The 15807-nt window shown below is 37.6% G+C and overlaps 1 protein-coding gene across 3 annotated transcripts in view; it reads left to right on the top strand.

The window, feature by feature from the left end:
- The window catches only part of nudt14 (nudix (nucleoside diphosphate linked moiety X)-type motif 14), a 127390-nt gene extending 123615 nt beyond the window's left edge, over window positions 1-3775 (top strand). For all 3 annotated transcript variants that reach the window (XM_079887206.1, XM_079887205.1, XM_079887207.1), the window contains one exon: window positions 3330-3775. In XM_079887206.1, the coding sequence (XP_079743332.1) occupies window positions 3330-3579 (250 nt within the window). In that variant the 3' untranslated portion in view covers window positions 3580-3775. The remainder of the gene's footprint in view (window positions 1-3329) is intronic.
- The last annotated feature ends 12032 nt before the right edge of the window (window positions 3776-15807 follow it).

Genomic DNA, 15807 nt, shown 5'->3' with positions numbered 1-15807 from the left:
ATTCAGGGGTTAATTGTGTCCCAATCTCATCTGTAAAGAAAGATGAAACAGTGCTGCATTATGCTCTTATCAGTCTTCATTGAGGAGACTGTCGTAAACCCCTGCCGCCTCGCACCTGCCAGAGTCACACCACCTGCGTGTGTGAGCCTGCGACATCTGCATGTTGCTGTTTGTGACCTGTGCCACAGCCATCTCTGATTTGCTAAAATACCACATGGAGTCACAAAGCATCCTCCTCTCAAATGAACGCACAGACACAGCTTGGACGCACCTGCTGACTGCACCGCACCATCATAAACACCTGCTGCACCTGCTGTGTTTATGGACATATTTAGGGACATGAAGGAATGCAGAGAGTGTATGACCTATTTCTGTTTGATTACTCAGTGAAAATTTGTTACACAATGAATTTTACACTTTTTTCTTTTTCCACATAATTAGAAACCAGAGGGAACAAGAAATGTGGGAAAGTGGATGAGGAAATGACGCATTGTTCATATATGCATTTACATTAACCTCTAGATCATGGCACTAACCAGAGATTGTTTTCAATAAATTTCAATTTTTGTCCTCTGACATTTTATCATTATAATAAAATTTTTAACCTCATTGTCACTTTCTATCCTGATATATATACCCTGACTGGATAACATTTTGCTTCTCTTAGTACCTTTCTAGGCTCAATCTGACAGGCCTCTTAGATCATCAAACCAGTGGCTGACTTGAGACGAAATCATGTCCTAAATTGAATGGTAGTCTTAGCTCGTTGTTCTGATGTCACTGCACATAGGTCAATATTTATCCTTATTTGCATAGGCCTATATTTATTTAAATATATGCTACCATTTGGGGTCTATAATATTTTTTAAGTTTCTTATGCTAACCAAGGCTGCATTTATTTGAAAACTACTAATGTGAAATGGCATTGCAATTTAAAATAGCCATTTCTTTTGTTAATATGTTTTTTAAATGTAATTTATTACTGTGATGGCAAAGTGGAATCATTACTCCAATCTTCAGTGTCACATGATCCTTCATAAATCATTCTAATATGATGATTTCACACATTTCTTATTGTCATTGTTGAAAACAGTTGTGCTGCACAATGTTTTTGTGGAAACTGATCCATTTTTTCAGGAATCTTTGATGAATAGAAAGTTCAAACCAAGTTATTTTTTTTGCAGTACTGAAGGAACAGGAGTAATTTGCTTTGCGTTTACAATTTGCAAATGTACATTCTTGACCATAAGCATAATAAAGTTAAAATGACATTTGTATAGCCTAACTATCTCCTAAACTTTCTCCTAAAGAGAGGAAGGAACTGTATTCTCTCTTTTGTGTTGAAACTGGAATCGTCCAAAGATTTATTAGCAAACGATATCTTCCGGGCCCATAAATGCCCCATGCGGAGGGCTTCAGAATAGTTCATTTGTCATTTCTTGTCTTCATTCTTTGAGGAGTGGATGTCAGCATTTTTCATTGGTTACAGACACAGTCAGATTCTCATGAAATCCATCCTCTCAGATGTAGAGTTATGTTTTGCAACGCACTCATTGTGGTTAGTTTAAACTCATCCTAGAAAGTGATTGCTGGGGCTTGTTCCATTTTTACCTCCTCGGGCCATCATCCATCAGTTCGATGGTACGCAGGCATCACGGCCTTGTAATTTTCTTCCATATTTCATAAGCTCATTTCAAAAATTCAAAAATACTAAGAAAAGAAGGGGCTTTTGGAAGCTTCACATCTCTGTAATACTCTTATGGTGTTAGGGAGATCTCCATGGTGATGTCTCCATGACGGAGTCTCAAGTGAGGTTACGCCTCAGCCACAGTGGCGCTTACCGGATTGCTGTCTATTAAGGTATGAGAGGTCTTGTTTCATGCCTTCAGGTCCTCGCAGTAGACCCCCTTTGCCCATGCCTAGTCCTCATTGTACAATAGCAATTTCAACAAGAGCTGCTTGAATGGTGGATGTCTCCTCATCCATACATCCCTAATGGATTTCAGAATCGTCATTTGAATGGATGGTAATTATTTTCATGTAGCATAATTTATTTTTGCTCATTAAGTGACTTTAATGGCAGCCAGTTCACTTGCCTGCCATCTTGGTAACACCCCTGGTCAAATAGTTTTCAAGTTGGTAATAAGCATTCAGGTATCTGAATGTGGAAAGACCATTTATAAAGCTGTTTGCCAAGATTACATTTCAATATCATCTCAAATCAGGAGTTAAATGTGACGACACTGGTACAGAACCTTTATTTTAGCAAAAATTTTACTTCTTTAGCTTAAATTATGCTAAAAATTTACTACGCTGTTTGTCCACATTTAAAATAAGGAATAAAATCGAACAATAAGTGCTACGTATGGAATGGCTTCTGTGGTAGGTCCTACCTAGGCCCTGTCCCAAATGGCAGCCTAAGCACTCGTGGTCTTCCTTCGAGTCCGAACTTTCGTGACTTAATGCCGCTTTGACTGTCGGGAAGAAGTCTGCTGTGGAGCTCGCATCAGTGCGGGCTCGGCAAAAGTGCGCATCGAGGGTGCATATCGACCGCAAAGGGGGCGCTCGCGAGCACCCTTCTGAGGCCTAAAATGACAAATGGGACACCCTTCGGTCTCACGTACTTAACGAACACGCGGCAGCCATTGTAAGTCCACTAGACCGAAAGTGCATATGAAGTGTGCCATTTGGGACTGGGCCTTAGACTGGGATGGAACTACTTCAGACGCTCGCTGAGACATGGGCAGAGCAAATCTGCCCACGGAAAGACAGGGATACCGTGGAAGAACAAAGAATACACATATGGGATTACCAAGGAGGAATCACAACACATGGGGCATTAGCATTTAGCATTAGCATTGAATTAGTCAACATGTGGCTTCTTTAGCTTAAAGGGATAGGTCACCCAAAAATGTAAATTCTGTCATCATTTACTCGCCCTCAAGTTGTTCCAACCCTTTATGAGTTTTTCTTCTGCTGAACACAAAAGAAGATATTTTGAAGAATGCCAGTTTTGAAGAAACAGTTGATGCGCCCCACTGACTTCCATAGTATTTTTTTTCTTCATATTTTTTTCAATGGGGTCCATCAACTGTTTGGTAAACCATATTCTTCAAAATATCTTCTTTTATGTTCAGCAGAAGAAAGAAATTCATACAGGCTTGGTGGAACAACTTGAGGGTGTGTAAACGATGACAGGATTTGATTTTTTAGTGAACCATCCCTTTAAATCAGGCATTCATAGTTTATAGCTGCAGTGCCTTGTGAAGGAAAACTGAAGTGTTCTCGGATTGCTCTTTTTGAGTCCCTTGTGCTTTCCTCCCCCACAGGTCAGGAGTCGGAGTGACTGGATCGAAGCAGACTATGTTCTACGCAGAGGTGTCCGATGAGATTTGCGTCGGAGAGGGAGGAGGAAAACCCCAAGAGGGCGAATTGATCGAGGTGGTCAAAGTGCCCCTGCACGAAGCCATGACCTTCGCCTTTGACGAGAGCATCCCGAAAACAATGGGTGTCATTTTCAGCTTCATCTGGTTCCATAGCAACATGTCACCGAAGTATAAGATCTCCACCAATGTGTAACGTAACAGTTCCAAGCCATCCTCTGAAATACAAGTCATTACATACATTTTTATACGTAGTAATCAAAATGGTCACTAACTGTTAATTTTTTTTTCGGGTATTTCTTACACTTTTATCTGTTTGTTGTGGTTCTAGCTATTGTCTTATTTCAAACTGAAGCAGCACTTTTGTGCTATCAGCTTTCCACGGGAGCTGACACATCCCAATCGGTTAACCATAGAACTGAAGAGGTTCATTGAGAGTTTGTTTTGTGTAACCGAATGCTTTGTTTTTAACATGTCAGGAATTTCAGCCAGCCATTTGAAATCACACCACAGCCCTTAAAGACTTTGTAATGGTGATCTTTTCCACTCTTATTAGAGAGGGACAGATCTGAAAGACTGTGTTGATACCATCAGAGAGAGAACATCAGACCTGGATCATTCGCAATTGAAGCTGTACAATGTGGTCAGAAAGGGACAGTATATAGCCATATTCCAATTTTGCTGTTTAGAATAACAACACTAATTTTTGAAATAAATAAGCAAGTAAATAATCACAATAATTAATGTGAATTATATGTAAACAACACAGGCAGCTACCCAAATGAGACACTTCTTGAAAACAATCATTGACAGAAAAACAATTACGCTCTTGCATATATCTCAGGTCCAAAGCTGACTTTGGGAAATTCAGGGTTAGTGACAATGCTGAAAAATACTGAGGTGTTTTTTATTGCCGCTTAACATTAAGTTGATATTTTAAGTGAGTTTTTGCACAGAATTGATGAAATATCTACTACAAAAACCTAAAGTATGAGTACAGTGCTAGTACTACAGGTTTAAAGCTGCTTTGCCATAATCATAATCTTAACTGAAACAACGTTCTGACTTCTTTCAGAACTTATGGAATAGAATATATTAGGGGTGCATGAGCTTGCCTGCTGAAAAAGTAGAAATTATTTTCAAACACCATAGTGTCAGAAGACTGGTACCTCCTAAAGTCACAGGAACAAAAAGTATTGGCTTTCTAAAGTCCATGGATTACTATACTTGAAAATCATTTGTATTACTGTTGCGGTTTACTGTATGAATATATAGGGTGATTACTATAAATGCGTGAATATAATCAATATATCCTCAATATTCTCCATGATACCTCCAAGATTTGAGAGGCTGCTTGTAACTTCACTTACAAATGTTTTAAGGTGAGCTGAAGCTTTCTGAATCAGATTCTTGCTCTTAGTTCAGTTCAAATTCTCTTAAGCACAAAGCATTCACTAGTTTAACTGATCGATCTATCAATCAATCATTTTTCCTATATCTTGTTGGCTTAATTATTTTGTGAAGGATATTGAAGTGCACAAACATTTGTTAATGCTTTCTTTGTTCTTGTCTTGACAACTATCACCTCCATGTTAAATAAATTCAATATTATCAGCTGATTGGATCTTATTGTAAAGCATTTCCTCTGTCCTATCACTGTACTTGGTCTATATTCTGTTGTGATTGAGTGTTATAACTTTATCAATACATATGGTCAATGTGCTAATTCACAATTTACCATGTTCAAATAATCAGTCAAAAAGAGTGTTGTGGAAAGGACAAACAGGATTGATTTGGTCCACAATGACAGTGTTTTTAACTTTGAGCGCTCCTTTTAAAGTATGCAAATGAGACATTTAAGAATTATGCATTTGTTTTGGGAGCATTATTTCTTATCACGATGCCTCAGATATCATCCCCTCGTTTTCTTAATCTCTTCTTATAAAATAAGTGTTTTGTACGTTTATCTCAGGATAGGGCTTTTTTTTTTCTTTTTCTTTTTTAAATTAATAAGTTGTTGATTTATTGTCACGTGCCACTGTTACTAATGCTTGATTTTCAGACTATTTCAAGAGAGATGCTCTTATGTCTTTATATATCATTTTTTTCTTTCTTTCTTTTTTTTTTTTTTTTTTTTTTTGAGGTCACAAAATTTGTTTACTGGTTGTTTTCATGAATGGCACCTCGAACGAATATATATATTTCAATTATGTAATATATATATATATACGTAACTTTTGACATTTGAAAATATATATATATATATTTCAAAAATGAAATATTGCATGTGCACTCTGTATTACATTGATCTGCATTCAGTTTAAATGAATAAAAAGGTTCCTGCCTTAGGTCATGGAGTCTCTACTTTCATCTATCAATGCAAGTCTGTATCTGTCCAAAATCAACCTCAGTCAGATGTAAAGTGTTGTAATGACTGATAAATAATACATTTAAACAGTGGCCAAATCCACTCCACTTGCCCTCATGTTACTCTCCTTTCACGTTACCACACCTTTTGTTTACAATCTGGCTTTCATGTGTCATACGACGTTGATGTTTTCATTGAAGCTGAGGGACAATTTGTCAAGAGCTTATCATCCAGAGCTCTCTAGGGGTCAGAGCGCTCTTCGTTATGTAGAGATTTGAGAGGAGTTGAGTTGTCAAGGTAATGTTTGTTTTCGTCTCTGCTCTTTTTAGGCACATTGGTAATCATTACACAGCCTTACTGACGGATGTCCGGGGCGAGGGATTGTGGAGGAGGGACAGGTGGGTGGGTGAGGGGGTCACAAATAATAGCATTAAGTAACTAAGTGCAACTACCACGACTTTGCTATAGCAACCGCACGCCTCACAACAAGACACACAATGAGTGTGATCTGTGAGGCAGGGGAGAAGAGAAGACATGGCAAGGCCACTTAAGCGTGTTTTCTATGCTTCTTGATTTACTGATGGCTTTGTTCAGATGACCCACAAAGAGCTTGTGCACTGTACGCAGACTGAATATATTATCAATACAAAACAATTGCTCATTTGTCTGCTGTACTAAACCTATTTTGGCTTTTCTTGTTGTGCATTTAATGTAATGAACCGGCCACCGAACTAGAGACGTGATGATTATTATAAAAGCACATTCTAACAGGATTAGCTTGCTGATAAATTTACATGAAGCTTTTTCCTTTTGTTTCAGGTGCAGTCAGTCCTTTTTTTATCATTAACCCTATAAAGGCTGACATATAAAATAATTGTCAGATAAATCTTTTTTTTTTTTTTTAATGGAACCATTTATTGAGCCTTTTGAAATTATAAAAAAAAAACACAATTTTAAAGTATGTGTGTATTTTTTGTTGAGCATCATTAAATTAGGCATTTAAGGCTCAAATAGGAGAATTTGGAACTCGTAGTGGAGGAGGATTTTGTTCAAAGGCCAAAACTGAGCAAAAATATGGAATTTGGTGCAATTGATGATTTATATACGGCTAAAAAAGAAAGATGAAATGTTGATAGCTTGTAATGTAATTCAAATAGGATCTTTAAAACAGACTAATTAAATAAAATCCATATTAAAATAAGGTTATCACTTATATACACTCACCTAAAGGATTATTAGGAACACCTGTTCAATTTCTCATTAATGCAATTATCTAATCAACCAATCACATGGCAGTTGCTTCAATGCATTTAAGAGTGTGGTCCTGGTCAAGACAATCTCCTGAACTCCAAACTGAATGTCAGAATGGGAAAGAAAGGTGATTTAAGCAATTTTGAGCGTGGCATGGTTGTTGGTGCCAGACGGGCCGGTCTGAGTATTTCACAATCTGCTCAGTTACTGAGATTTTCACGCACAACCATTTCTAGGGTTTACAAAGAATGGTGTGAAAAGGGAAAAACATCCAGTATGTGGCAGTCCTGTGGGCGAAAATGCCTTGTTGATGCTAGAGGTCAGAGGAGAATGGGCCGACTGATTCAAGCTGATAGAAGAGCAACTTTGACTGAAATAACCACTCGTTACAACCGAGGTATGCAGCAAAGCATTTGTGAAGCCACAACACGCACAACCTTGAGGCGGATGGGCTACAACAGCAGAAGACCCCACCGGGTACCACTCATCTCCACTACAAATAGGAAAAAGAGGCTACAATTTACACGAGCTCACCAAAATTGGACAGTTGAAGACTGGAAAAATGTTGCCTGGTCTGATGAGTCTCGATTTCTGTTGAGACATTCAGATGGTAGAGTCAGAATTTGGCGTAAACAGAATGAGAACATGGATCCATCATGCCTTGTTACCACTGTGCAGGCTGGTGGTGGTGGTGTAATGGTGTGGGGGATGTTTTCTTGGCACACTTTAGGCCCCTTAGTGCCAATTGGGCATCGTTTAAATGCCACTGCCTACCTGAGCATTGTTTCTGACCATGTCCATCCCTTTATGACCACCATGTACCCATCCTCTGATGGCTACTTCCAGCAGGATAATGCACCATGTCACAAAGCTCGAATCATTTCAAATTGGTTTCTTGAACATGACAATGAGTTCACTGTACTAAAATGGCCCCCACAGTCACCAGATCTCAACCCAATAGAGCATCTTTGGGATGTGGTGGAACGGGAGCTTCGTGCCCTGGATGTGCATCCCACAAATCTCCATCAACTGCAAGATGCTATCCTATCAATATGGGCCAACATTTCAAAAGAATGCTTTCAGCACCTTGTTGAATCAATGCCACGTAGAATTAAGGCAGTTCTGAAGGCGAAAGGGGGTCAAACACAGTATTAGTATGGTGTTCCTAATAATCCTTTAGGTGAGTGTATCTCCCAATAATATGTGTTGATATATTTGGTGATATTTAAAGTCCCCCTGTAGTCAATAGTTTAACCCTTCAAATATTTGATCACCAAAATGACATTTTGTTATTTTGATTTTATTATGCATGCTTAATAAAATCTGTTTTATTTTACATGGAGAGGGTCACATCATGGAGACAGTCATATTGAGATCATATGACCAGTTGAATGATACTATCTCAGTAAGCCTTCTAATGTCACTCACAGAATAGCTTACTGTAATCATGGTTGTCTGTATTTAGTGCATTTCTATTAGTGCTGTTTCATTGGTGAAAGAATCGTTCTCATTTGTTTCCATTTCATTCACTGAAGTGATCATTAACTGAATGATTCACTGAGTCTGAACGAGACATCTTGTTCCTGAATTATCTAAAAATCATCCCCTCAATCTCCAGTGGTTTTCAGCTCAATGTGTCTCAAGGTGGTTTTAAAGGGATCGGTTTTCACAATTGCAAGACACATTTCTCACAACATTAAACACAAAACCAAACCTTCAAACTGCATTCACAAAACCCCTGATTCTTCTGGCAAAATCAAACAATTGGTTCAAAACTATTTCACCTGTACTCAAAATCAGACAATGATTTCAGATCATACACACATCAGTCAATATATAAACACTACAGATCATTCATTCATTAGACACTGAGAACACAGTATCCAAAGCATGAGGTTACATAAAAATGTATGTTGGATACAGTATACAGCAAGAATAGTATTGTACTGAATATTGTATAGTATTGAATGTCTGTATATTCAGCACTTTCATACTGTAAAAAATGCAGTAGTCCAACTGCAAAAGCCCAAAAGGTCAAAGAAAACTCTAAATGAAAAGCACATTACAGTACTCTCAAAAAAGCTGTGCAAAATCAAGGTCAATGAGAGATTGATTCTGCCTCATCATCACGTCTTCATGTTGGGTCTGGCCTGAGGACTTCATCCACATCACAGCCAATGATATCTCTTCCAGTCAAAGGGAAAACCCCTCTGGTGTGCCGGATCCAGCTTTGACAACACTCTCCACACCTTGCTCTTCCTTGTCCTCATCCTCCTCCCCCTCTCAGATCGTTTCCATCCATTGTTGGTATCAACATTCAGGCTCACTGTAGAAACAAGTGAACAATTTTGAGCTGATGACAACTGTGTTGCCGTTGTGTTTAACTTTTGCCACTTGTGTTTACTGTTTTGCTGCACAAGTGCATCACAGTGCAAAATGTGTTTAGAGTTTTGCACACACACACAAAAAAAAAAATGAAATGAAATTTGCATTTCCCTGAACTTGTTTAGAATTTTTAAGAAAGATTGATTTGATTGACAAATCGGCCTTTGAGAATTTGGTTGTGAGAATGGAGTTTAGCGTTTTAGCAACTGTGAAAAATGTTAACATTCTGTCATCATTTACTCACCTTCATATCATTCCAAACCTGTATGACTTTATTTCTGCTTGGTTACCACCATTCTTTAAAATGCGAATCATCACTTTAACACCAGTCTACTCTGTATATTTTAGAAATTGCTCATTGCGAAAAGCCTGGCATCTGTTTGATTTGCAGAAAATCACTTTACAATAGCCACAGTGCTGCTTAGTGTTTTTTGCACCAACCTCATCATTTTCTGTGTAGTTTTAAGTAAGTTTTATCACCTTATGAAATCCAAAACATAATTGTGACTTTACCTATACCTCACTATAAGCAACTTTGTGACTTTACGGTGTATCTCACAGGCAGAGACTGGCTTTCATAAAATCCTGTGTTGTGAGCAAACGGGTATCTTGAGGCAATTTCTTTATGTGTTTCACACAATTTGCATATACAATTTTGACTCCACCTGTTAAACTGCTGAGCTTTCAGTAACAGTAAATGGAAATCTGCTGAAAGCTCGGTGATGCGTTGGCATGCTGTTCAAAAGATTCTCGCTTCCAGGAAGGTGTGGGTTTTGATTTCCATTGCAATCAGTTGAATTTTCTAACAAAAACCTTCAGTTCTTCCACTTTTAACATATGGGGTTGACTTGTAAGGAGTGGTTCACTCTTATTGTTATTCCTCACTGTCAGTGCGTTCATAAATCATCTACGTGGAAGAAAATGTAAAAACACAATGTTCTTGATGAGGAGTTGAGGTCAACATCTCAGCTCACGTTGAGCGGCAGCTTCTAAATTTCATGCAGGTTCCGATCTTTCCCTTCCCTCAAGGAAAGGGCACTTCCATTTCCATAGAGTCCTGATCTGTCATCACTCCCCTATCCTGCTCCACACACCAAGCGCAGCCGATAAGATTCACTGTAGATAATACGAGCTTAATGCATTAATGGCACAGTTGAATGTTTCTGTGAACTTGCCCCATCTTGATGTCAACCACTGGCTCTCTCTAATGTGCCAATCTTGCTTCTAGCAACACGGCAGGACTGATTTGCTGTGTGGTTTGACAGGGCTGAGCTTCAGTAGGGAATATTCAGACATCCTTCGGGAGCTCTGTCACGCCAGGCAGGAGGCTGAGTAATTAAGGCCTGTTGTTTTCTGTTTTGGGTTTTAAAGGTAGAATGCTAGCCCGTATTGTTCTTATATGCAAGCCGCAGATATGTCTTATTTGCAGAGCTGAAGTGATCTTTTGCTGCCTAATGTTTCAAAGTTAAACATGTATCCTCTTTAAAAACCACCATGGGAACATTTACTGTGGGAAAGTGCGTAAACTGAAACTTTTTTTTTTACATTTGGTGTGAATCGCGCTATCAGATTTAGTTCTGATACATTATCACTTTTGACTTGTGATGTTCTTGCCAATGCAAGAGCCACATGTAACCACTTTTGCTCTCCTCAAATGAACCTCACCTTCAATAGCAAACTTTTTTTCTTAAATAAACAGCATATCTTACAATTTCATGAAAAGTTACAAGAAAAGATAAAAAAGAAAACAAAGCATAATTCAAGATAATAAAAATCATAATATTCAAGAATTCGTTTTTGTTCTTTATAAAGCAAATGCATTTTAGAAGAGAGTCTAATTCATATTTTAGAGTGAAAAGATGGAAAACTTTTACCTATTAATAAAACATTTAGCATATGGAATATGAATATTGAGAGTATATTCCAGAGGTTTATTTTTTAACATCCTATGATATCATTATATAAAAAAAGCAATGCATTATGACGCTATTGCGTCAGGTAGCCCCGCCCACACTGAAATCTCATTGGACCAAAGTCAGTTTATTAAACATACATGAGGCGAGGCTGATTAATTGTAGACCTAGCATTTTTATGACAAAATCTTAGTTACACAAGAAAGATTATTAAAATCAATCTAAAACAAGCAAATATCTCACGCAAATATTTAACAAAAATTAATAAAACAATGTAGCCTATGTGTTTTTGGTTTTAAAGGGATAGTTCACTCAAAAATGAAAATTCTGTCATCATTTAATCACCGTCAAGTTGTTCCAAACCTGTATGAATTTCTTTCTTCTGCTGAACACAAAAGAAGATATTTTAAAGAATATGGGTAACATTTGACGCATATTGATTTGGGAAAAAAATACTCCTCTTTGGTGACCGACATTCTTCATAATATCTTCTTTTGTGTTCAGCAGAAGAAAGAAATGTATACAGGTTTGGAACAACTTGAGGGTTAGTAAATGATGACAGAATTAAAATTTTTGGGTGAACTATCCCTTTAATTTCTGTTCTTCAGCAGCAGCGTGTTGTGAGTGCGAAAGAGCGCGCAAACAGAGATCACTTCTGATTGGGTGTGTTTTTGTGATTGTTTGCATCACTCCTGGTAAAGCAACGTTATAATAATTGTTTAAATATATTTTCGACTTACATGTGAACTTTATGGCAGCAGTTCAGCATTCCCTTTCTTGCTTATAAATTGCGTAAAATGTCAGGACTGATAAATGAAAGGACTGGTTGAATAAGGCACTTAATGTTGGCTGACTGTGTAGATGATGTGGATAGATGAGACTGTAAAGCTAAGCTGAGCTGCCAGAACCAAATACTTGTAAACAGTACACAAAGTGAGATTGGAGGTGTCAAGGGATTGTCCCACCTTCCTGTTATTTCTTCCCTAGGCTATCCGCTCAAGCATAGCCTGCGGCATGAAATCTGCAGGTAGTCTTTTTATAGTAATAGCACCTCTTACCATCTGTCAGTATCTAAAGAATTAGTATCTCTAACCATATAATCATCAGAGTAGTTTTGCATCTGTGCATCAAAACTGGACTAATAATCATATCTGTTTCAGTTTTTCATGCCATCATCACTTCTTTGCCTGTTATGAAGTCATTTTTCCAAATTGTCCTGCTGAGACTAGGCTTGGCTTCCAGTAATTCTTGCTTTCACTTTCACTCTGCTTCCAAAGCCTCAGGGAAGGGCACTGAATCTGACTTGTAAGTGATTATTTGTTTTCTCTTTCAAGCTACACCAGCTTCTTGAGCGTTGCATGATCATCAAGTGGGTTTGTATTACAGATGAGGGCTTCTTCTTCCACTGCCTGTGGCTATGGATCACCCACACTGACGTGCTTGTGTATTTTGTATATGTGAAGTTCCTTGGCGTGCATTGCAATGAAATGGATGCTGTGATATCCTGAATGGAGGACATGCAGACGTTATCACTGCAGACCCGAAAGCAGAGTTTCTTGGAAGGGGGTGGCATTTCTCAAAAATTCAATAGTACAACCAGCGCTGCTTGAAGAACTTGTTGCCGGGGAACGAGATGGTAACAGGTCATGGAACACCCCTTTGGGTTTTGTTCAATGAGATGCAAGTCTTCCTGTCAGTATGTTTGCCTCTCAGAGCATCTGCTAACCTTCAGCTATAAAAGGGATGAACAGTAGTGGTATTCGTCATCAACATGAACATCAATTATTGCACTTTCCAAGCACATTTTTACTCAGTTTTCACATCACATCACGTCAATGGCAATGCACATTTATTAACTTTAAAATGAAAAATGCAATGATGAGCATGCTTTTAATTTCTGAATTAAAATGTATTTTAATATTTTTGGGGGACATAAAGTTAAAAAAATATGTCTTGATACTGTACTGAAGAAATAAAGCTTTATTAAAAGAATTAAATTCTTGAAAAGAAAGTGTATAGTCGTAGAAGTACTTTGGCATAATCTTTTTTTATTTTTTTTATTAAAACAAAATATTAAAAAAACACTGCTTATTAAAATCCAACAAAGTCATGTGATCCAACCAACATGCAGAAAATAAAACATAAAACAGGAAATATTATAGTGATGATCCCTGCTGACTGAATAAGTTTCTTAAAATATCAGATAAAAATTATACTACTTTATGTAATTGTACTAAATTATAAATTATATGACATAACAGTTCTGTCATGAAACTCTAGATGGCGCTGCTGATGATATTTAGAGCGTTAACTACTTAAAGGGATAGTTCACTTTGAAATTAAATTTTGATATGTTTTAGCTTACCTCAAGGTCATCCAAGATGTAGGTGTCTTTGTTTCCGCAGTAGTTTCAATTTTGATATTTTTAGGTCAAACCGTTCTTGTCTGTCAGTCATATAATGCAGGTCTATGGTCACCACCTCAAAGAGCATGCACAGAGAAGTCCAAATTAAACAATTCCCCATCGTAAGTACACATTGATGGCCTAAGACACAAAACGAGCGGTTTGTGTGAGAAAACGAACAGTATTTATATCGTTTTTACGTCCAAGTGATCTGCACACGTCACACACCAGGAAGCGCGCGCGCCCTCAGATCACTTGGACGTGGTTGTGTACAAGAGGTAAAAACGATATAAATACTGTTAGTTTTCTCACACAAACCGCTCGTTTCGTGTCTCTTTGAGGTGGTGACCATAGACCTGCATTATATGACTGACAGACAAGAACGGTTTGACCTAAAAATATCAAAATTGAAACAACTGCGGAAACAAAGACACCTACATCTTGGATGCCTTTGAGGTAAGCTAAAACATATCAAAATTTAATTTCAAAGTGAACTATCCCTTTAATTGGTTCATGTCACATCTGCAGCAAATGAGCTTGCTGCTCAACATTTAAATGGCTGGTTACCATTCACCATAGCAGTTTGCAGTGTGCTTTCAGAGTTTGTCAAAACCCTCCACCTTCCCCAGCTCCACCTGATCTGCTATGGGTAATTGATATATGCTATTTGTGCAGCAGCAGTATGTCTTACATGCTTACTGAAGTGTATCAGTGTATAAATAGGCAGTAGCAAGGTCCTGTATTTACTCTACAGCAGCAGCATCTATCTATCCTCATCTATCATGACAACTATATATATATATATATATATACAGACTTTTTTCTTGAAAAAAAGGTATAAAGGTTTTTAAAACCATATGAAGCCAACTAGATTACAAAGAAATGTATTTCTAAGAACTTTAAAAAATCTTTTTTTTTTATCATGAACAGTCTTATATGACATTGACCCTAATTTTTGAGAAAGCCTTAAAGAGTGCATTAGTTTGTGTAAAGTAATGTTTGCAGGTAATGTGTAACCCTACAATGCACCACACAAGCCCATCACAACATGATGTTTCCACTATGTCACTATGATGATGAAATAGTAATAAGCTTCTCTTACGCGTCATAGCTCCCAAATTTGCCCAGAGTTTTGTGAGCACTTTCATATGTAACCCGACACATGGACCTCTTACAGCTCGCCCATTGTGCTTTAGCGTGAGAGGCCATCTGTGCAGCCGGCTATGGGTGCCTACTCCCTTTCTCAGAACACTCCCAGGTGTGACCGGCCCTTTGAAGAGCAGGGAGCATTGTGCCCACCTCTGGAGTTATGACTGGCAAACAAAGAGCAGGACGACACACTATATGATTCCAGCACACTGTCCATCTGTATGCTAATGAGAAATGGTGTGCACACGGGGGACAGAGAAACTGGATATGGCCCACTCCATGCCCACTCCATGTCCTGAGAGCCTTTTGGCTTGGAAATGGTGGTCACCAAACATGACTGGTCATCAGGTGTCATATTTTTAGTTTTTCAGGCCCTGAATGAGAAATTCAAGCAGATCCCTGTAGAGGAATCTCATGGATGGTGGAATCATAATACACTAGTTGCCTGCAAATATATATATATATATATATATATATATATATATATATATATATATATATATATATATATATATATATTTTTTTTTTTTACCATTTAGGTGCATCTATTTTTCATCATAAAAATATATTTATGAATACTTACGAAAAATGCTTAAATGTGCACTCACATTGGCACTCAACAAATAAACATTTATCAAATAAACGTTCATTATTCGATTTCAGAATCCTAAATAAAATGTATCACAGTTGCCACAAAAATATTAAGCAGCACTGTTTTATTGATAATAATAAGAAATATTTCTTCCAAATCAGAATATTAGAAATATTTCTGAAGGATCCTGTGACACTGAAGACTGGAGTAATGACGCTGAAAATCCAGCTTTGGAATAAATTAAATATAGCCTAGTATTATTACTGGTATATAAATTATTTTAAATATTTTAATAATAATAATATTTGAATATTAATATTTTTTGATCAAATAAATGCAGCCTTGGGGAGGACAAGAGACTT

This window comes from Squalius cephalus, assembly GCF_949319135.1.
Source record: "Squalius cephalus genome assembly, chromosome: 12".
NCBI classification, from domain to species: Eukaryota; Metazoa; Chordata; class Actinopteri; order Cypriniformes; family Leuciscidae; genus Squalius; species Squalius cephalus.
The sequence above is the reverse complement of the archived record's forward strand: the minus strand, read 5'-3'. Positions and strand labels throughout refer to the sequence as shown.